The sequence below is a fragment of the Pygocentrus nattereri genome, chromosome 17 (assembly GCF_015220715.1).
Source record: "Pygocentrus nattereri isolate fPygNat1 chromosome 17, fPygNat1.pri, whole genome shotgun sequence".
Lineage (NCBI taxonomy): Eukaryota > Metazoa > Chordata > Actinopteri > Characiformes > Serrasalmidae > Pygocentrus > Pygocentrus nattereri.
Window position 1 is genome coordinate 16,232,533 of NC_051227.1, and position 24,594 is coordinate 16,257,126.

General features: G+C 39.4%; 1 protein-coding gene across 2 annotated transcripts in view; it reads right to left on the bottom strand.

Annotated features, from left to right (window-relative positions):
* Positions 1-23,641, bottom strand: part of agla (amylo-alpha-1, 6-glucosidase, 4-alpha-glucanotransferase a) — a 58,318-nt gene extending 34,677 nt beyond the window's left edge. For both annotated transcript variants that reach the window (XM_017721172.2, XM_017721173.2), the window contains exons 1-12: positions 23,495-23,641; positions 21,160-21,296; positions 20,080-20,290; positions 17,740-17,909; positions 13,403-13,606; positions 5,780-5,961; positions 5,576-5,687; positions 4,790-4,916; positions 4,104-4,206; positions 3,907-4,004; positions 3,632-3,771; positions 1,571-1,758 (exon numbers count right to left, since the gene is read on the bottom strand). In XM_017721172.2, coding sequence (XP_017576661.2) covers positions 1,571-1,758; positions 3,632-3,771; positions 3,907-4,004; positions 4,104-4,206; positions 4,790-4,916; positions 5,576-5,687; positions 5,780-5,961; positions 13,403-13,606; positions 17,740-17,909; positions 20,080-20,290; positions 21,160-21,241 — 1,617 coding nt within the window. In that variant the 5' untranslated portion in view covers positions 21,242-21,296; positions 23,495-23,641. The remainder of the gene's footprint in view (positions 1-1,570; positions 1,759-3,631; positions 3,772-3,906; positions 4,005-4,103; positions 4,207-4,789; positions 4,917-5,575; positions 5,688-5,779; positions 5,962-13,402; positions 13,607-17,739; positions 17,910-20,079; positions 20,291-21,159; positions 21,297-23,494) is intronic.
* Positions 23,642-24,594: the final 953 nt, after the last annotated feature.

Below are 24,594 nucleotides of genomic sequence, written 5' to 3' on the forward strand. Positions count from 1 at the left end.
TCCCTTATGAACATCAACTTTTGGTACTCGGTAAAAACTCCTTGTGGTTTCTCTGATAGATTGACTTGAGCAACCATAAATGATGCAAACCACAGGCCTTTTCAGAGCTTGTGATCGTGATTCCTACGCAGAAAAACACTTCCTGCCCTTGCAACCCGTGCAATAGCAGCACAGTGCCGTGACATCATGTGCAAAAAACTTGTAGAAAACAAAAGACCTCTGAAGTGTGTCATTCTTCAGTCACTGTCCTGCCCAAATTAGGAACTCCAGGTCTAAGCAGGCTTTCTCGATTTGAAAAATGAATGGCACTGGTTTTGTCTTGCTTACATTTTCCCCACAACTGTCACTGGACTGTCTGAATTACAAGGTCGCTAAGCAGCCAAGATATAAGTAATGCTACACACATTTAAAGCTGTGTATTGAAATGATGCAGCATAAAAGTCTGCAATTAAACTAAAAGCACTATTATACATCAAAGCCAGCTACCCAAACTATGGGCTACAACTGACAAATCAACTTAGAGCTGCACTATATAACTTTTGGAGATTTGGAGACCTCCCTGGTGGAAGTGTGTAACTGCATGCATCACACGGAAAAACAGTTTGTAATGTTGGCTGTCTACGTGAGCGTTAAGTTCTCAAACTGACAGCCAGTCTATTTGAGATTACATAACTCCATATAGCTTCAGACAAGTATGTGACGATTCTGGCACGCAGTTAGCACAACGCTAACTGGTGTGCTATATTTTAGCACAATGCTAACTGGTGTGCTTCCATTATATGCAAGCTACATTAGCCTTGTAGGTGCAGTGCAAAAGTAAATAGCAAATCTCATCCACCAAACACGTCCTGACTGAACGACCACATTTGAAGTAAGAACAAAATTACGAATGTGATTTTTCAACAAATTATTCCTTTAACATTCTACATTAATAAGAACAAAGCGCTTTATATGGTACAATGAAAAGGCAGAGATGTCTTTGGATAAACAATTAATTAACATAAACACTATCAAGAGACTTTGAGGCCCATCACTGAAAGTTATACCCTCAACAGCCACTTTATTAGAAACCCCTCTCTTGTAGCTCCACCTTCCTGGTGTACAGTTAGAGACTGTAGCTCATCTGCTGATGTGCAGTTTTAGTCATCCTCTAGGCCTTTTCTGTGACCACAGAGCCACTCTTGTCTGGATATTTTTGGGTGTGAACCTAGCAGGGACAGTGATGCATAAAAAGTCCAGTAACATTGATGTGTCTGATACACTCGTACCAGCGCCACACACACCAGCAGGTCAGGGTCACTGTTGTGCTGAGAATGAAACACAAACCTAAATAATAATAATACACTGACCAATGATGAGTGATGTTAAGTGGTGGCACAAAAAATTCTATAGTCCTTAACTGGACACCAATAGTCTGTAGTTGACGTATACGGTAGGTGGAGCTCATGAAGTGGCCAGAAGAAGAATAGAGCAATTTTAATAAAATATTTATAAAATCCTGATTCAGCACTGTTTATTAAACTTTTTATGAAATATTTTCCATTCATACTAATCCAGTCAGGCACTGTACCTCAGCTACATGCAGCGGCGTGGAGTGGCAGTTGTCTAGCCGGACGCCTGCAAAGTATTTGGCTGTGATCTCCGTGTATTTCTGCATGTGAGCCCACAGGTATGGGCAGTCTTCTGGGCCGTTACCATAGCGAAGCTTTACACTGTCGCCCCAGGCAATCAGCTCTCTCCTGATGTACACGTTAGAGCCTGAGTGGGGGAAACAGTGAAGAAACGGCTCTTACTGTTCTGGCAAACAAAACACACAGCACATACTGCCACTCTGTCTTTAAAATATGGGCTGACAGCTCCACTATGTGGTCAAAACGGAAACTACAAGCTTACAGGAAAACTTCCTGCATATTAACTTGGCTGAATTAAATTATTTACCAACAGGGACAGGAATCACATCTAACTGCAAGAAAACTAATTTCACTTTCCTTATTATTATTAGTTATACTATTACATGTACACCATATTGGCAGATGTTCTTAGTGTGGTGGTTCTTATACCATCACTTCATGTATACAAGTCTTTATGAGCATCTTAACAGCATGTAGTTTATATGGCGACCTTTATCTGTTAAGACCAATTTCTTCCAGGGACGTCTTGTCCTCTCTCTGTCCTGTCCCTGTCTTAACTGCTAAGCAGGTGGTTAAAAAGACCCCTTGACTATACTGAGAAACTGACTTGGGTCTGCAAAGTTTCTCAGCGAATCTTCCCCCATCACCCAGCCACTTGGTGTTTCTCTCCTGTCCTGTTTATGTCCTATCCTTTTTCTCTCCCACCATGTTCTGTTCTGTTTCTGTCCAAGTTAAGTGAAGTGGTCTTTATTGATATTCCTCAATATAACTTGTATACATTGGAATTAAATGTCATTCTTCAGGCTTAATGGTGCAACACACCACAGCATTGTATTACACAGGACTACATAAAGTGCAGATACACTACAGTGTGAACCAAGTGCTGAATATACAGTAAATACACCTGAAAATAAATATGCAGAACAGTATATACACAAGACAATGATTACTCAGAACAACAATACAGTCATTGTCAAAAAATAGTTGCACCCAGAAGGAAGTGTTGAATTGCAATGTCCTGTTGGAATAGCGCACCGGAGTGTGCATTCAGAAAAGGAAGGGCCACTGGTTGCAGAACCTGTAATGAAGACCAAAGGTGATTTGGCACTGAACAAAATTGCACCCCACACCACGACACCAGGCCTTCTGGATGTGTGACGCGTGACAACACATGGTTCACCTTGGTGCTGACCACCATGCCTCCACATGTGGCTTCGTTGGTCGTCTCCACCAAGACTCGTCACTGAAGACGATCCGCTGCCATTCTGAGTCACTCCATGACAGTTTGGCATAACACCATTGCAGTCTTTGATGACGTTGATGTGGTGATAAGGGCAGTCATCATAACGATTTGCGTGCACGTATTCCTGCGCCATGCAGCCGTCTGATGACTCGTGCAGGGCATCACTGCTCGATGAATGTCTGCAATATTGGCTGTTGGGTCACTCAGCGCATGTTGGATGATCTGTTGGTTCTCCCTTTCCAAGTTTTATGTTTCCCAGATCCTTCATGTCGCCAGTGTGTGCCTTCTTCTATCCACTGCCACCAACAGTGTGCTATGGCAATATCCATACGACCGGTATGGCGTGCAACATGTCAACCATCCCACTTCCCGGAACCCTATGATGTGGCCCCTCTCGAACTCCTCCAACTGCTCGAATTGTCTTTGAACTCTTCTCCAAGGCAAACTTTGCTTCCAAAGCATGCTACCAATACAACAGCATGAGTCAGAATGGAAAGCATGTGCAATGGGACAACCTTATATAGTCATTCAGCTACAGCAATGACGCCTGTCGTTGCTCACGTCACATGCACGGTCAAGCATGAAACTTAAATCACTCGCATGTCTCACAATGTCAAACAAGTTTCATTCCTGTCGGTTGATTCCTTCTGTTTTTCTGATGATGAGTGTACATGATAATATACAGGACAAATATACATGACGCTACCTAGACACGACAGCGAAAGACAATAAAAAAAACATGTGTTAAGAGGCTGACCTGGTTCTGCGAAGTTCCTTAGTGGATCGTCCCCCATCACCCAGCCATTGTGGGCCAGGAAATGACACGCTTTGTCTGGTTGGTCCATGAGTGGCAGGTCGTGCTCCAGAGTCGACTCTTTAAACGGGAAAGTGAAATACCTGCAAAGGTAAAACAGAAGGTCAGTACATTGTAAGACATGTTTGGTGTACTTGCCCCCTCTGTTTGTTTATCATATGAACAACGCATCTCTTAGAGACTCGAGGTATATCAAAAAATTAGTTGTATGGTGTTACCTTGTGACCAGAGGGTGTTTTCTGGTGACGGGGCCAAGCTTGGGACCATGACCAGCCAAGCGCTCATAAGACACTGTACCAAGGCAACAGTTAGTAGCCTAGAGGAGGATGAGATAGAGTAACCAACTGAAACCACTGGGAAGGAAATTGAAAACAGAGAGACCAGATAGTCAGACAGATAAATAAGTGGAGCTGACCTGTTCCTGATGATAGTTGACCTCTCTGCACTGTTCTGCATTCAGTTCCTCTAGTCTCTTCCTGAGCCAGTTACAGCAATCCTCAATGGCCCCTGGACTGTTTCTATAACAGAAAAAAATCTGTGCATGCGGTCAAATTATCGACTATTATGGGCTTTTTGAGAACAAAAAGCCCAGGCCTTGCTCTTTTCAAGACACTGAATAGAAGTGTGTAGAACATGAAGGAACAGTGTGTATAGAGGAGAACGTGAAGGAACAGGGTGTATAGGGGAGAACGTGAAGGAACAGGGTGTATAGGGGAGAACGTGAAGGAACAGGGTGTATGGGGAGAACGTGAAGGAACAGGGTGTAAAGGGGAGAACGTGAAGGAACAGTGTGTACAGGGGAGAACGTGAAGGAACAGGGTGTATAGGGGAGAAAGTGAAGGAACAGGGTGTATAGGGGAGAACGTGAAGGAACAGGGTGTATGGGGAGAACGTGAAGGAACAGGGTGTAAAGGGGAGAACGTGAAGGAACAGTGTGTACAGGGGAGAACCCCTGGAGGAACTCTCTGCATTACTCAGCAGTTTCGGTCGCCACTCCACTGAAAGAAACGGACCATCTGGTTTGCTGTTAACTGTCTACCATCAAAACACAGATGCAGCACAAGGCTACATGTTCAGCGAAACGTGCAGTACCACACTGACCCATTGGGCACAAACATCTCCAGGGCTGCATTCATGTCCACTGTGTTTCCAAAGCGTCTGTACTGAGGGTCCTGGATGACCCTCAGCTGCTTCTTGCCATCTGTTTTACTCCTGTCCGGTTTGGCCCCTGCGCACAGTTTGTAATGAATAGGTAAATACAGTTTAACCTGGTCTGAAGAAAAAAATCTCTCAAGGTTGCACTTTGCTTTGTGTTCTTTATGGACTATTTCAAGTTTCACCCTTGAAAGCAACTGACCTGCAGTCAGTCTAGTTGGTGATGATACATTTGAAAGAAAGGGTAAAAAACAAAGATGAAATCATAACAATGGAGGATTTTCAGTTTGGAGTTGATTCTGCTTTATAATTGGTTATAACAAAACTGTATGCCACCATTGTGTTTAAAATGTTTTCATTTCTTTTGAAAGTTTTTTGCTGCCCACTCACTGCTCACACTCTTGCAGCTGTATGCAAAAGTTTGGGCACCCCGGGCAAATCACGTTTTGTTGGTTTTGGAAGTGAAGATAAGTTAAACCATCCTCTACAAAGAATACTGCATTTCCTGCTAATTGTAATGCACCATTTTAATTTATTTGCTAAGTTAATATAAAATAATTGTGATCTTTCAAGCCTGCAATCATCTTTTGAATAGAAATGTGAAAACAGGAATATCACTGGCAATTGGTTGCTGTATATGAGCATATCGCTGTTGTCGGAACAAAACTTTTTATCTCCATTTCTCTCGATTTTCAGTTTTTGACATAATTTGAAATAAAAAAAAAAACCCACCAGTTTGGAGCAAAGTCCGGAACTGCTCCACTAGAGGCTCAACTTTGACCTGGAAAAACTCCCACAGCTTAATCTTGGGAAACACGTCCTGCCAGAAGATTCCTCGGATGGCCTGAGAGGAGGAGAGAGAAACTGGATCGTCTTTTAAAGTGATTACATAAAGCGAAAAAGTACAGATAAAAATCTGCCTACAAACACACTGACATTGAGGTGATGCTCGCTCTGTATGAGTGCTGGGACGCCTCGCTCAGCGTACTTTCCATCTGCGATGTCACAGGTCACATACCACAGTGCCCTGTCCAGCACCCAGGCTGGCCTCAGATGGGGAGAGTTCATCAGGTTGTAGCCACATTCTGGATGCTTCCTTATCCAGGCGCTGTTAGCAGCTAAAAACAGGAGGGGAAGAGGACACATGCTAGAATTAACCGCAATGAATTCACAGAAAAAGAGACCTGGAAAACAGACTGATACTCAAAAAAGCTTTCATTCACTTATTTTCACACTTTAATCCAATGCACCATCCAACAGCAGTTTGTTTTAAAACGTAACCTCTTTTATTAAATAATTCAATGGAGTTGTCAATGATTTTGCATAATTAAATGTTTACGATGTTACCATCCCCTTTAAATGATTAACTACCCTCCAGAATTTGATGTAAAGATGTAATTTTGCTTTACGTTTGGTAGCAAAGGTAGAGGTGTTTTTAAAATGTATTAGTTTATATATTAATATATAATGTATAACCAATAATAATATGTTTTTTTTAAAGCATAAGGAGGAGAGACACAGAACTAACAAGGACACAAAGCACCATTCTTATGAAGCACCAAAAGCTACATGAGTTCAGGGTTACCAGGTTCAGTAGGGTTGCCAAAAATCTCTAGTTCCACACACACACCCTGAAACCCTCACACAGATTTTAACAATAACAAAAGCATCAAAAACACAGTAATTGTCATTACTGATACTGCATTTAGCATTTTATAGAGCTGGGAGGATGAGTAATTACAAAAAATATCAATAAATCAGACAAAAAGTATTTATAAATACCCATTTTGTCATTGTTTAAAACTCAAATATTTTGTAGTTACATGTCTTGTACATCTAAAACAGCTTCATTTTGCACCAGAGAGGCAACAAAGCTGCAAGATCTTTTCACATCGATTTTTAGTTTTACAGACAAAAAAAAAAAAAAAAAAAAAAAAAAAAACACCCACCCACCCACCCAGAAACACACACACACACACACACACACACACACACACACACACACACACACACACACACACACACACACCCGCAGGGCTATTCTCCTCTATATCAGTATGTGGCATTTAGGCTGAGGGGAAGATAAGGTTTCCTACACTGAGTGACCTTTAAGTGCATGTGTTGAAGCCAGAAGTGTGAACTCTGACCTATGCTGTGAGAGAAACCTGCTGCTGCACTGAAACTGTCCAGGAGAGACAGCATCATGCCTGGACTCTGGACTCAGTACTCAAAGGTTTTTAGTCTTCAATGAAATGAGTTTCCATGGACAAGCAGCTGTACACAAGCCTAAGATCACTAGTACAATGCTAGGCGTCGGCTGGAGTGGTGTAAAGCACGCCGCCACTGGACTCTGGAGCAGTAGAAACCTGTTCTCTGGAGTGATGCCAGGAGAGCACTACCTACCGGAATGCATAGTACCAACAGTAAAGTTTGGTGGAGGAGGGATAATGTTCTGAGGTGTTTTTCAGTGTTTGGGCCCCTTAGTTCCAATGAAGGCCTCCTAGTCTAATATCAGTGTCTGATGTCACACATGCCAGACACACTTAATGCCAATAGTTTTTGAATGGGATGTGTAACAAACTAATACAGGTGTGATCATGTGTTCACATACTTTGGGCGATACAGTGTATCATGAAAATCTCCAAGTATCATGATATTTTTGCCATACCTCCCACCCTTAGAGGTAGAAGCAAATCACTGCTGTCGGAACAAAACAACGTATCTCCAAAATGAGAGCTTTACAGGAGAAGGAAATAACTTGCTTTACTTTTAATGTAAGTCAATGTAACCAGCTGGTTTTTGAAGTAATTTTGGGCTGTTTCTTTTGGTCTACTCATCATGAAATTAATGCAAAATTACACCCCCCAAAAAAAGAAAAACGACAAAATGGATGTTTTGTCCCAACAGCAGCGAAACAGTTTACTGCTAGTCTCCCTGCAAAAGCACTCATTTACATAGATATAATCTGAACAGTAAGCAGTAGGATTGCAGGTGTTAACTGTATTTATATATTTAAATTTTAGTTAATTTCAGCGTGCACCAGCGTTTTAAACACTTTAACCTCTTCAACTCCTTGAGACCACCGGTGGTTCCAAAATGCACTTCCTCATGTTCTTCATAACTGCATTCAGAAGCTGGGCGTCGTATGAGGCTGTAACTCTTCTTTCCAGTCAAATAGATGGTGATGTCATTTTAAACCCTTATAATAAAAGAAGCTGAACTCAGTTTGTTTTTCTACTGAAAGTCGACAGGTTTTTCCCCAAATCTGGGCTATAAACTATAAACAGACGTCTCTTCAGTGATCTGCTCTGTAAACATTACTAATATAAAATAACACAAAGAGCGTCTGAGATTTTTGGCTTTCAGTAGTAAATTGTAAGCATATAGTTATAAGTGTAGATCATAAAACATGTTCTGTTCATTTGAGGGGAGCTTTTACAAAATAAATAAATAAATAATTTACATTCATTTCATGCAGTTACTTTGCTTCACGATTTGGTCATGTAAATTCAGATGGACAAACTAAAATATACCCTGGAGAATAAGAGGTTAACAATAACAAAAGCAACAAAAACCACAGTAACTGTCGTTGCTGATACTGCAATTAGAAATTTAAAGAGCTGTGAGGATGAGCAATTACAAAAAATCAATAAATCAGACAAAAAGTGTGCATAAATACCCATTTTTTTCAACGTTTAAAACGCAAATATTTTGTAGTTACATATCTTGTACATCTAAAACAGCTTCAATTTGCACCAGAGAGGCAACAAAGCTGCAAGGTCTTTTCACATCGATTTTCAGTTTTACAGACCAAAAAATTAAACAGAACCAAAACAAAAAAAGAATGCACATCTTAAACAGCAGAGCTCATAGCTCCGAGCTGAAGCAGAGCCTCAACCTGTACCACACAAACAGCGTATCTCTGTAGAGCTTCAGCTCCTGTTAGTCAGTGGAAAACCTCGTGCTGTTTATTGGACTTTAGCAGAATGGACTATTAATGTCTGCATAATTTAGGTCACACTGGCTAAAACAGAAATCCAAACTTATCTAAATCCATTTGAACCTTTATTTTCAGTGTTAAAAAAAATCTAATGTACCCACTGTGAAGATTTCGGTACCTACATGGTATTGAACAACAATTCAGCACGAAACACAAAAACTGACTGTATTTTCTCTGTGCGCTTACACTAATGCCACACTCACTGCTGAGAATGGAGTTTCAGGTAACGGACTGGAGGGCAGAGACCCTCATGTGAGTAAAACGATAAATTTTACTTTGTGTTTTCATGGCTGTTTTTCCAGCTCGCAGTCCGAGGCCTCGTTTAGGGCTCCATTAAACAGTGAAGCTGCCACCCACCAAGGCTTGGACAGAGGGTTTGTTTTGTAGGTTCCACAGCAACAAGGCAGAGATATTTTTAGAGCTGAACTCAACATAGAAGCGGTCGCTGAGGGCACATGACATTTTATAGTACATAAGTGAGTTAAATTTCACCTTTCACATTTAACCCATCTGTGCAGTGAAACATACACACACTAGTGAGCACACTTGCCCGGAGCGGTGGGAAGCCCTATCCGCAGCACCTGGGGAGCAGTTGGGGGGTTAGGTATCTTGATCAAGGGCACCTCAGTCAGCTCTGGGGATCAAACCGGCAACCTTCCGGTCACAGATCCGGTTCCCTAACCTCCAGCCCACAACATGATTAGTACATGATTCAGGCAGTGTGATCTTTCAATCAAACCTATAGGGCCCTCAAAGGCAACTCCTCTTGCAGCATCTGCTCCAATCGCTGCCGCAATGATAGAACTTATAGTCTTGGAATGTCACATTTACATACATCGACCTATTCAACCTATAGTGGTTTAACTCCACCCACTTGCACTGAAGTTATAAGGAGTGTTTGCTTTTTCTTAAGGATCCAACAGACATTTTTCAATTAGAAAACAGGTCATCTGTGTCAATCTTAAAAGCAAACCAACAGCTTAATTCTAAGAGATACAGAAAGCTTGGAAATTGTCATGCAAACTGCATCGTGACTAAATAAACAAAATGAACAAAATAAATAAATAACGAGAAAAACGCAGGATATGGACGACCGTTAAAGACTGAGTCAATGTCAGCACACGTAGCAGGAACTGTCTGTCAGCTGTGGTTTCCAAACTGTGATGAAACAGCAACCTCAGAGGTTAACTGCTGTCACTAGATCACACAACAGATACAGGCAGGGCAAAGTCAAAGACGTGCAATACACAAATATGTACACACACGGACATGTGATCCCACCTCCTCACCTACACACAGTCACTGCCCACTAGCTGGACCTCATATGCTGCCATACCTTTAATATTCAATTGTAACTTGCAATCCACAAACTGTAGATGCCATAGCTGGTTACTTGCCAATGCAGCTGATTTTGACCAAAGATCATAAGATAAGATAAGATAATCCTTTATTAGTCCCACAGTGGGGAAATTCACAATCATGTATCCACTGTGTCTTTCTAATATATACAGTACTGGGAAAAAGTCTTACACATTTAAGCAAACTGTTTAAGACTATTTAACTGGACAGGAACCATTTAACATTTGAATAAATGCAAACAAACAGTAACGCAGTGCAAAGTAACAAGAATTTCTTGTTTGTAAAATAGTATGTTGATGTCTTGTGAGCTAGGCTGAAGAGCACAGATTTCTCTGGGATGACTCCAGCTGCCACATGGATTTGTTTGATTCCATCAGAAGCATAAATGATTTGATATAATGAAAAATGTATTAGCCAAACAGGATTATTATATGTACAGTTAATGCTGGACTGCTACAAAGAGAGGTTTGGAAGTGGTTAAACAAGAAAAAAAATCAGTAATTATAAAAATGACTGTATTAATATTATTTGCCTTTATTCTAATATCAGTGTTTCTTTGAGCAAGTAGGTGCAGATAAACAGCTTTTTAAATCTCAATTTTCCAGGTATGTAAAATGTTTCCACAGCACTGTATTTATAAATGTATGGTGGGTATAAAAAGTTTACACACCTCCATATAAATGCTTTTGTAAAGTGAAAAATGAAGCCAACTTTAATGTGAAATTTCAACCTAAAAATTAAAGTGAAAAACAAATCAGGGTAAAAATTAAAATAAAACCAAAAAATATATATACAATAAATGGTGTTGCATAAGTGTGCACACCTTTCTATAACTGGGGATGTGACTGTTTTCAGAATCAACCAATCACATTCAAACATATTTACTTAGAACAAGTGTACAATTACCACTAATTAAAGCAACAAAGTTCAACTGTTCCTGTAGGAATTTCCTGGCACTTTCTTGGTAGTATTCTAGTGGAAAGGCCAGAGCATAAACGGGATCATATGATTGAGAGGTACTGATGAGAGGAGTACAACAGAATATCCAAAGCAGTAAATATACCATGGAACACAGACAACCAACAATGGCACAACAGTGACATCACCAAGGGATGTTCCTCCAAAATGGATGAGAAAACTAGAAGTCAGAGAATCAGAGAGTCAGGGAGGCTGCCAAGAGGCCTAAAGCAAAATTAAAGGAGATGGCGGCATTTCTGGCAGGTGCTGACTGCATCCCCCAAAAGAATTTAGTCTCCCAAAACCTTATGGAAAAATGTGTTATGACCTGCTTAAACTTGGTTGAACTTTGTCCATAATTCCAATAGTTGGTGCAAAAAGAACACAGCATGTCAGCAAAAGAACACCACACACAAGCTGAAGCATGGCGGTGGCAGTATTATGCTCTGGGGCTGCTTTTCTTCAACTGGAAACTAGGGCTTTAATCAAGGTGGAGGGAATCATGAATTGCTCCAAATGACTTTGCTGCTAGAAAGCTGAGAACGAATCTTTCAGCATGACGATGACCAAAAGCATACATTTAAATCATGCAAACATTCCAGAGACCAGGCCTAAAGTCAACTGTAAATGTCTTGGGTGACCAGAAGAGGGCTGTGCACAGGAGATGCCCTCGCAATGTGATAAACCTAGAACTTTTTGCCAGGTGGAGTGTCAAAATACTGCCAAATCAAGATGTGCCAAGTTGACAGACTCTTACCGAAAAAGTCTGAGTGCTGTAATAAAATTAAATAGTGCTTCAGCAAATGATAAGGCTGTGCACACTTTTATAACCATAATTACTGTGAGCTTTTTCTTTATTGTTTTGTCTTTATTTCTTGCTAAGCTAATTATTCTGACCCTATGCCTGCATGCTATCTTTCACATGTACGCCCCTGTACATGTTTATAATCCTGATTGTAATGCTTGTACGTCCCTGCGTCACTGGCGACCTGTCCAGGGTGCATCCTGCCTTCTGCCCGATGACTGCTGGGATAGGCTCCAGCACCCCCCGCGACCCTGACGAAGAAGCGGCTTAGAAAACGGATGGATGGATGGATGCTTGTACGTGCTGTGTGTTTTATGGAAGTTTTATTTTTATTATATATATTTTTGCTAGATGTGCATTTCGTCATTGTGCATGACAGGGTATTTCTAACGTTTATGATGTGTTAATATTGTATTTTTTATGCAAGTTAATTTAGGGGGCCTTTTAACATCTGACAACACACAAAAAAATACCTTTTTCTGCAAACCCGGGCTCATTTTCAGTTCTGCTGACATTGTTTATTAATGGCCAGCGTTCCTGACAAATAAATAAATAATAAGTAACAGGAGGCCTCAAAACAAGCTCCCCAGTAGCTGTGAGATGTTTCTCTATAATCATGAGATCACAAGCTCAAATCCTGGAGATACTTCAGCAGACTGCCTGCAACCTTTTGTCAGATTCAGATAAAACCAAGCACCGATACTCAGGCTCTGCTTTACACACTGCATGCTTTACTTTTATACTGTAACTGATAAATCCTTCGCCAAAACTGAAAACACAGTGCGCCAAAAACCTAAACTGAGTTTACGTTTACGTAAAATTACGTAAAGTTTACGTAAAATAAACATACTAAAATGATTACAGTATGCAAGCTACAGTATGTGCCACAAAATCGAACACCCTTCACAACAGAGAATGGCTGGTCATCAATGGCAATGAAGTCCGTTTATTTTAGTTATGCTCTGCACTTCGACATTGTCTGTGAATTTCTTCTGAAGCTGAAGCGACTTTCTGCTTCTGTTGTTTTGCTGAATTTTAGGTGTTAAGTTCTTGGTCACTGTACGTTACCATATAACTCACCATGAACAGAGGTTATAAATCGCTTGGCAAACGTTCCATTAGAAACTGTTACATAGATTCAAGTGGCTGATGCCTTCACTTCTGATCTGCTGCTCAAACTGCTTGAACAAGTTCGTGTTGAAAAGCACAGAAGTGCAAATGAATAAACGATTTTTAATCACTCGCTTTCATTTTCTTTACAATTAAAATCATAAGCACAGTTTTACATTTTGACACTTTCTCAGAGGCCTATTAAATTCTTGTTTCTTTTTTTCCCGTTAGCCATTCTCTTTTGCTCAAAAGTGCCATTTCTGACCATTTTGGACGAACATTTTCGATGCATCCCTAGTAAATGTGATCTAGACAGAGCCTCACTCACCTGTATGATTGTAGACCACATCAGTTATGCACAGCATATCCCACTCCTTCTTCATCTTCTCCACGAGGTTGCCCACGTCCGCCCAGGTGTAGCTCTGCCCTGGAGGAGAAAATTCCGGGTTCACCTCCAGCTGGTCAGCCAAAGAGTAGCAGGAGCGAGACTCACCCAGAGTCTGCAGCGGCGTGAAGTGGATCATATTGTAACCTGCAGCAATGAAAAACACTGAATATTTCCAGTCCTATGAAAATCTAAACTAAAGAATTCCATTTTAACTCAATTTATGAAAAAACAAGCATTCTGGAAATGAACACACAAACTCTTCATACAGTCCATGTTTTTAGACTGAAGAAAAACCACACATTTGGTCATCTTCCACCATGTTAAAATGGCTAATGATTTCTTTCTCTGTGCTCTAAAGAGGGACATTTAATGGTAAAACATTTTTTGAATAAAATAGCTTGATGTACAGTATTGTGAGAAAGTTTTAGGCATCTAAGCAAATTTTTTAAACAGTTTTCCTCAGCAGTGAGTTTATCACAATATACATTAGAATAAAGCCATAATCATAATTCAAATAAACATGAAAACAATAAAAAGTAACAAGAATTTCTTGGGTCCATATTTTTCCTTGACACCTTCACAGCCGCCACAGAGACTTGTTAATATCATCAATTACATCATGAGCTCAATTTCCTGAAGCACTGATTGGTCAAACCAGGAGCTGCTTTTTAACTACATATGATACTGGGCTTCCTCGAGGAGAGGCTTGACAATTTCAACAAACACACTGACATCCAGAAAATCACTATCTATTATACACACTCACCGGTCACTTTATTAGGTACACCTTGCTAGTAAAAGGTTGGACCCCCTTTTGCCTTCAGAACTGACTTAATTCTTGGTGTCATACTTTCAACAAGGTGTTGGAAACGTTCCTCAGAGATTTTGGTTGGTTATTTGAGTTACTGTTGCCTTTCTATCATCTGGAACCAGTCTGCCCATCTCCTCTGACCTCTCACATCAACAAGACATTTTTGTCCACACAACTGACCGCTCACTGGATATTTTCTCTTTTTCTGACCGTTCTCTGTAAACCCTAGAGATGGTTGTGTGTGAAAATCCCAGTAGATCAGCAGTTTCTGAAATACTCAGACCAGCCCGTCTGGCACCAACAACCACGCCACGTTCAAAGCCACTTAAATCACCTTTCTTCTGTATATATATATATATATATATATATATATATATATATATATATAATTATTAATTAATATTCTATACATTTTGTTTATTCAAAAATTAACACTTCTCTGAGCAAATAAACACAAACTACACAATAAATAGATTTTGAAAATGTGTTTTGGGTGCCTAAGACATTCACACAGTACTGTAATATGCACCATTAACACCATTAACACGTTATCACTCACTGCCCAGTTAACATGGTTCATATATGGAAACAAACCTGCAAACATTGCCTGATCATGTCTGCTGGGTCACAACAATGAACATAAACTGAACTTCTGCCCAGTTTAAAGCACAACTACTGTTTATTTACTGAATTTAACATACAGAATAAAGTAAAACCTAAAATGTGGCTCACGCAAAAGTTACGGCACATTCTACACTTTATGTCATTTTTATGTTAAACATGTTAAAACTTCCCCCCGCGACCCTGACGGAGAAGCGGCTTAGAAAACGGATGGATGGATGGATGTTAAAACTTACATTAAAAAAGCTCTACAAGTGATTCCTCTCTAGAGGACGTATTAACTTACTGCCTCCAGCAGTTTAGCCCTGTTGTTCTGTATGATCCAGCCTGGACTGCTTTTGTACCAGGCACAAAACAGCCAATCAAAACAGAAGTAATTTACATATGTTAGTCATAAAGGAATAGTAACCAAAACAGCACGTTTATTTCTATGTGATAAGAAGTGGCCAAGATGGGACATAAAACTACACTAAATATTATTTAGTGGACTTAATGATAAAAAAATGAAACTTAAGGCCCTTAAAAGAACTTCAGTGGACTGATTTAGCTTGTCCAGTCTATTGACTGCCCTGATGAGTTCGCCCATTGATTTGGGACGGACGGTTCCAGTCTCAAACAAATCAGAGAGATAAGCTGAAGTTAAGTGCAGCTGAAACTGGGCAAAATGCAAGAGCAGCTGAGCTACTCACTACATGAATATTAGGCTCAGTCACATTAGCCATAGTTCAATCATTCAGTCATATCCACTTCAATTCATGCATCAAAAGGGATGCTCTTCAGCCATTTCAAAGATGTCAGTCTTACAAAAGAGACTCATCACAGAACATTTACACAGAGCAGTGATCAGAGGAACGATCTCCTACCACATTTGCACAGCATTTCTCAGTTACAGCCTCACTTCATTCAACTGAACACATTCCTTTCTAGGCCAATTCACGTGTTTCAACCGACTTTAAGGGGAATTCCATTGATTTTTCTACATTTCTGCATAATTAAATCATTAAAGGTGCAAACCAGCCATTCAGAACCCTGACAGCCAACCAGAAAACAGGATATCCTGAAAAAAAAAAAACACTGTCCATTTGGTCACCAGGAGTCGGAAATGACTTGGCAGCACTGATATGATAATATGGTGTTAACATTCAGAGGCATTCAGACTGGTTTGATGTGAAATGAGCCGTTTTGATGAAACTTATTGAGGCAGAATTGTTCATAACACTCAACGACTGCCACTTTGGTGGCCCACTTCAGGTACAACGATGGCCAGACAAGCATATTTTAACTACATTACTCCCATTTTAACTACACCCAATTTATACTTTGTTCCATCTGAACCATTTCCAACAAGAAAATATTTCACACTGCTGCAGTTGGAGCAAATCCTCATATCTCCATTGTTGTCATTTTTCAGTTTTCGTCATAATCTGAAAAAACTAGTTGCTCTTTACATTGCGCGTTAATTTCCTGATGAATGGACAAAAAGAAACAGCCCAAAATGATGTGGAAAACATTCTGGTTCCATTGACTTACATTAAAAGGAAAGAAGGTTTTTTCCTTCTCCTGTAAAGTTACCGTTTTGGAGATACGAGTTTTTCTTCCGACAACAGTGAGATATATATATATATATAATAACACACAGAGGTGTTGAGAAGCATTACTCTTTTTCCCCTATGGTCATCTCCATGATCTAAATCTTCACTTTAAACAAAAAAGCCTTTGCTTATCTGATTTCTTCACTGTGATAATACTTATTTTGGCAACCAGACGTCAGAAGTGTTTAATGCTACATCTCAGGAAATGTTGTGAATATTCTGCCAGAAGAAAGAGATACCGTTCAACGGCTTTTTAAAGATTTTCTCAAGTAAATCTTCACTGTTTTCTCATATAGGCTACATGGCCTTTTATCCCGTACCATAAACGATGCGAGATACATTTTTAATTTGTAATAACTCATTTTCGCTGTTAGGTTAATCCGCTCAGAGGAGGAAAATGGAGGAAAAACATCAAACCAGCCAAACATTTGGCAAACATGAACTAGAGTTGATGGTGAAAGAAACAGACAACGGGAAAAAAATCCTCAATGTATGATAATCGTGGGGTGATGTACGAGGATGGGCAGGAGCAGCAGTGACAGAGTCCATTATAAAAAAGTGGGAGGCTGTCATAGTAGCTTAGAAAATAACATAATTAATAACACGTTATTAGAAGAATATCAATTTCTTGCAACTTTATTTTATTTTATTTCATATTCAAGAAAATTTTCTCTTTCCACACTTTCCTGCCCAAGTAGGTTCACTGGTGGTTTTGAACAGTAAACCGTTAAACGGTTACATCTCAATGTCTGAATTACAAAACTAGTGGAATTCCCCTTTAAAGCAGTATTTTGCAGTAGATTAGCAGTAAATTAAAGTTACGGCATTTTCTCCTTAGCTCACATGCGTCAGGCTCCAGTCCTGGTGGGTCTAAAAGCTGCAGAATCCAGCACACTGCCTCATTAAACACACCTGATTTCATCAGCTAAGTAGCAAGACTTTCACAAACTGAATTCAGAGCAGAACATGAGGGTAAACGCTAAAGCTACAAGGCTTATATAAGACTATGGAAGCTTAACAAATCACTAGCTTCCACTATGGACACTGTATAACATACCGTCATGCACAAAAAAGGACAAAAGCACAAGTCAATAAAAGATTATATGATATGCTGTGATACTGTGACCATCATTTCAACACCATTTAAAGGAAACCTCTGAGATTAGCACTGAGGTTAATGAGAGACATTTAATCCTCTATCATTCACTCTTGTGTTAGTGACTTTAGCAATATGCTTCCAGCTCTTTTCTCACCCGTCTCTTTAGACACCCTGAGCCGGTCAAGCCACTCGTCCAGGGGCCCCAGGCATTTAGCCAGGTAGGTCTGGATGCAGATGCAGTCTAATGGTAAGACGTGGTTATCGGCTCCTACGCGCAGCACTGGGTCCACCACTATATATCCACCACCACTTTTCTCCTCCTCTCTGTAAGAAATGAAAAGAAAAAAAATGCATAACAAATCAAAACAATGATCCATGATCTGTATAATGAGGGTGTGATGATTATTTCTACAACCATTTCATCTTTTGTGTAACAAGCAATTTCTTCGTTCATTGTAAGATATAACATAACTTTCTGACCACCTCCTTGTTTCTACACTCATTGTCCATTTGATCAGCTCCACTTACTGTATAGCTGCACTCTGTAGTTCTACAGTTACAGACTGTAGTCCATCTGTTTCTCTGATACTTTGTTACCCCTTTTACCCTGTTCTTCAGTGGTCAGGACCCCCATGGACCCTCACAGAGCAAGTACTATTTGGGTGGTGGGTCATTCTCAGCACTGCAGTTACACTGATGTGTTGGTGTGTGTTGTGCTGGTATGAGTAGATCAGACACAGCAGTGCTGCTGGAGTGTTTAAACACTGTGTCCACTCACTGTCCACTCTATTAGACACTCCTACCTTGTCGGTCCACCTTGTAGATGTAAAGTCAGAGACGACAGCTCATCTGCTGCTGTACAGTTTGTGTTCGTCATCCTCTAGTCCTTCATCAGTTTTCACAGGATGCTGCCCACAGGACACTATTGGCTGGATATTTTTGGTTGGTGGACTATTCTCAGTCCAGCAGCAACACTGAGGTGTTTAAAAACTCCAGCAGCACTGCTGTGTCTGATCCACTCAGACCAGCGCAACACACACTAACACACCACCACCACGTCAGTGTGACTGCAGTGCTGAGAATGATCCAACATCCAAATAGTACCTGCTCTGTGAGGGTTCATGGGGTCCTGACCACTGAAGAACAGGGTAAAAGGGGGTAACAAAGTATCAGAGAAACAGATGGACTACAGTCTGTAACTGTAGAACTACAAAGTGCAGCTATACAGTAAGTGGAGCTGATAAAATGGAGAACAAGTGCAGAAACAAGGATGTGGTCATAATGTTATGCCTGGTCAGTGTATAGTTCATACAGTATTGCAATCTTTTAGAATAAAACCTCTAATTCCACACAGCTTCATTAGTTTATTACAGTATGAATCAGAATTATTTTTGAAAACACACTCATTAATAGTCCTATTTGGATTGGTTGCTCTATTTGGTTAATAACACTTTTACACGTCTCCTCATTCATAAAACTCTCGCATTTGGATGGCAGTAAAATTACCATTGGACAAGTGAATTTCTAGGGGGTTGTATTGTTAGCTGCTATTATAATGACCCCTTTAATCAACCTGTGGGACCTCACTGTTTGATTGATTTTATTTTCTTTGTGTCCTCTGGCTAATACTCTCCTAGTGTACAGAATGAAGACTTCTACCCAGACCAAGTAAATGGCTGAGGGACTCTTCCAAAGCTTCCATAATTTGGGAAGCATTTAATAAGGATTCCTGTGCAAGGAGACTACATTTTATCCAATGCATATCAGGCTTATACCAGTGTAACTATTTATAGAGTACACACAATAAAAAAGTAATTTTTATCCTTGAAAATCATCTCAACATTGTATTTTAGCCAGAAAAATGACCACATACTTTATTGAACATTGTTAGAATAGATTATAATCAATTAGGACATTGTACACTCAATGTGGAGAACCACCATGCTCAGATCAATGCATTACAATCTACACTAAATGGCCAAAGGTATGTGGACATCTTAACTAATTAGTGAGTTCAGGCATTTCAGCCACACCAATTGCTAACAGGTGTATAAAATCAAGCACATAGCCATGCAATAGGTAAACACTGGCAGTAGAACGAGTTGTACAGTGAACTAAACTGAATGATGAATCACTCTTCACCGTCTTGCAGTCTTTGGTGGATGTCAGGAGATCAGAGGAATGCATAGTGTCAAAGTAAAGTTTGGCAGAGGGGGGATAATGGTCACAAATGCTCTTCTGACTGAATGGGCTAAAATTCCCACAGGCACTCCAAAATCTTGTGGAAAGCTTTCTAGAAGAGTGAAGGCTGTTACAGTTGCAAAGGATGGCCAACACCATATTCATGTCGTTTTGAATGGGATGTCCAATAACCTCATATAGGTGTGATGGTCAGCTGTCCTTATATTTTTGACCATACAGTGTCTCAACGCATTTTACACCCCTGCTGTTTTGCACTAAAAGTTTTATGCTTGTTAAAGTAAATCTCACTCACACATGGCCGAAGTAATACTGGTAAGAGCCGGCGATCTGCAGGTCGAGGGAGCAGAACTTATCCGAATCATCCTCTCTGCCTGTGGGGTTGACCCAGTCGAGGGTGTGAAAGCGGTGCCGATCAAAGCGCTCGCCCACAGCTGGATAGTTGATGTGAACGTGCACATGTTTCCCCTGGAGAGTGGGACCCAGCCGGAACTGCAGCTCAAACCCTGCAGACATAAGGCAACATCATGTATGCAGACACGTGAACAAACAACGCAACAAATCAGTGTCGGAACAAAACCTCACATCTCCAAAATGGTAACTTCACAGGAGAAGGAAAAAAAACGACTTTACTTTTAGTGTAAGTCAATGGAACCAGATGTTTTTCCAAGTCATTTTGGGTTGTTTCCTTTAGTCCATTCAACATAAAATTTACATGTAATATAAAGTGTAAATGTATTTTCAAATTATGTCAAAAACTGGAAGGCGTCAAAAATACATTTGTATATATATATACACATACACCACACACCACACACCACACACACACACACACACGGTTTTCTTCCAGCAGCAGTGATATATTATTTTATAAACCTAAAGTATACAATTTTTTCAGGTGGACACCTAATGTCTCCACAATTATAAAATCACTGTATGAGCATTTGTCATTCTTCCCTTTGTTTTGCTATTAAGTTCCACTACGACATCTAAACAATTCAACATAAATCTCTTATCAACAAACACAGATCTATAAATATTTTGCAGCTGTCTCACCAAAAGCGTTTGGCTGCAGTTACACGAGAAGCGCTACCGTTAGGCTTGTAATAGACATACAGTGTGGATAAAGTTGCCTTTTTACTATGTTGGTCCTTTGATTTTCACCTTCTCAAATGCATAACCATAGATAAGCTTTTATTTCCATGGCCAACTATCTACAGCTACCTACAAAGTCCAGACATTGAAAAAAAAACGACCCAGCCAAACGAAGTACTGAGGCCTAATAGTGAAGCAAAACGTGCAAGAAGCCAATGATCCCGTACCCCTGCACGAGAAACAGACCACGCAGAAAGCAACACATTAAACATGATGCTACCTTGTTCCAAGCGGAAGAGGGTCCTTTCAAGTTTCTCCATGTCATTGAGGACCAGCACTCGAATTTGCTTACTGGGTGACATGATCCCTCTCCTTGTTTCTCAGCGTACACCCTGGAATTCAATGGGACCTCTTTCACTGCAACAGAGGGAGAGATGCACAGGGTTGCAAACAGCATAGAGGAGAAAATGTGCATCAGGATCATTAAAGCCATGCTTGACAGTGTGTTAAACAGCACAAACTAGGGCTTGACCGATTATTGGCTGGCCTTCAGATTTATCAATATCAATTAAAAGGCTTTTTAATGATAAATGTGCATCTCTAATTCACAAGGACTGAAAAAACGGCCCACCCACATCCTTAGATGGTCGAAATAAGTGCGACAACAATTCCAAACACGTGTCCCGACGCCCCAACCACAGTATTGCTGGACTGGCCGAAGGTGTTTACTGTACTCGAATCAAAGCCAGTCTCACGATTTTAACTTAAATCATGCCCCAAAATTATGTAATAATAATAATATAATAATAATATATAATAATAATAATAATAAATATATAATAATAATACAAATTATTTTGGGGAACTGCTTATTTAAATGATATACTTGGCATTTTTGTTATTTTAAAAGGTTTATTTTTTAGGTTTTTTAAAATGTTACTGTTTTAACAATGAGTGTGTTTACATGTACCCAATAATCCAATCATAATCAGATTTCTGCAGTTATCTGATTATTCAAATGGTCATGTAAACAGCTCACTCCGAGTTCTTAGACTGGAGTGAGGATTAAGAAATCTGATAAAGAGGCTGGATTTTAGCTCATTACTCAGATTTGTCAGTGCATCTGAACTCTTACTCTGATTTCTTTCGGATGTCTCAGTCTGAGCATGTGCGAAACAGACTGTGGCCCCGAAAATAAGCGAGCAGCGTCGCTGCGAGATGCAGCAAAAAAACTTTTCAGGTAAAGTTTAGCGACGTTTTGGTTTTTAAAGAAAAAAAAAAAAGCTGCGGCATGAAGTTTGAGTTTTACGTTACGTTTACGTCGCGTCTTCTTCTGTGAGTTTAAGTTTATTGGCTGGTTCCAAAGCAGAAATCTGATTACTGTCTGACTCATGTAGACCCGGAGTTTCCCCATTATCTGATTACTCAAGTGCATGTAAACACGTTGATCGGATCACTGAAAAAGTCTGATTTTCTGCTGTTATCGGATGCAAACGCACTTAATGTGTATGCTACCAAGCCACTACATGCCTTTCATTGTGTGCCAAGCCATAAACATTTTATGTTTATTTAAGAACATGTCTTCAGTGTGATTTACAACAGTTAATATTAGTTTTATCTACTTAAAGTTTCCTTGTATTCTTAGATTTTTTGTCATGTTTCCAAACATTTTTACTTTCTAGAAGCTCCACTTACTTTATTTTGGCGGCGGCGACACAGCAAAAATATAATATTGTGACACTTCCAAGTTGTTTTGCAATAAACGATCAGTTGGAAAAGAAAAAGAAACACAGTAGAGCTACATTTCAGAAATACTATCAAAAATACTGCGAACACAATGATTTTTATTCAATATTTCACATACTGTGTCGCACAAAACCAGTTAATTTTGCTCTGTTTAGAATAAAACAGGCAGTTTGACAGCGCAGCACAAGATACGGTAAGAAAAGCATATCGTACTGAATTTACCATTTACAACAACAGTGACTGTCTCACTACCCAGCCCTACTTTATTTTATTGTTATTATTATTTTTATTATTTTACTGTGTAAATATTATAGTATTTCATATTAGTATTTCACATCGTTTTGTATAGGAAACTTAAAATTTATAGAGAATTATTTTTGGCCTATGTATCGGTTATCGGTTATAATCTGTATCGGTATCGGCCCTGGAAACTCCATATCGGTCGACCCTCAGTGCCAACAGAGTTTGTGCCAAGCCAAATGAACAGACAGTTGCAGTTGCACCACCGGTCAACTTCTACAATGCACTGCAACCAAGCCCAACTGCAAAGCCAGCCAGGCCGATGAGCTTTGGCTAAAGCATCATATCTCACAGCTCGCCCCCATATGAGCCCAGCAGCTCAAAATCCAAGACTATCTTTATCCTCGAAGCGGTGGAGGTCAGGGAGAAACCACCCGGCTGCTTTAAACAGCCTTAAAAGAGCCCTCGGTGGAGCTGCAGCTAAAGCCGCGACCAGCCAGCCGTACAACCAGAGTTGAACACACACATGTTAAAGCGGGACAGCTTTTTGTAGCGGCTGGTCAGAGCATCTGCACGGCTGTTTTGACGGAATAAAATCAGCGATAACGGTAAAACAGTGAAAATCCCACCTCAGCCGCTTATTGTTTTTCCTGCTCTCCGACCAGGACGTCCTTCTCACTGCAGCCGAGGGGGCGTGGCCGAGAAACAGCGAAAATACGCCCACTTATACCGAACCGTACCGAGTAGAGGAGCCGCCGAATTCCTCGCACGCTTCTGTAGCGGGACTTTGAGCGGTTCTACTGAGCATGCGCATTAAACATGTACGTCTATCCATATACGCATGTATATATAATATTCTAATATGTGTGTATGTATATATAATATGCGTGTATGTATATATAATGTTCTGATATGTCTGTATGTATATATAATATGTGTGTATGTATATATAATGTTCTAAAATGTGTGTATGTATATATAATATGTGTGTATGTATATATAATATATCTGTATGTATATATAATGTTCTAATATATCTGTATGTATATATAATGTTCTGATATGTCTGTATGTATATATAATATGTGTGTATGTATATATAATATATCTGTATGTATATATAATGTTCTAATATGTGTGTATGTATATATAATATATCTGTATGTATATATAATGTTCTGATATGTCTGTATGTATATATAATATGTGTGTATGTATATATAATGTTCTAATATGTGTGTATGTATATATAATATGTGTGTATGTATATATAATATATCTGTATGTATATATAATGTTCTAATATATCTGTATGTATATATAATGTTCTGATATGTCTGTATGTATATATAATATGTGTGTATGTATATATAATATATCTGTATGTATATATAATGTTCTAATATGTGTGTATGTATATATAATATATCTGTATGTATATATAATGTTCTGATATGTCTGTATGTATATATAATATGTGTGTATGTATATATAATGTTCTAATATGTGTGTATGTATATATAATATGTGTGTATGTATATATAATATATCTGTATGTATATATAATGTTCTAATATATCTGTATGTATATATAATGTTCTGATATGTGTGTATGTATATATAATATGTGTGTATGTATATATAATGTTCTAATATGTCTGTATGTATATATATATATATATATAATATGTGTGTATGTATAAATAATGTTCTAATAAGTCTGTATGTA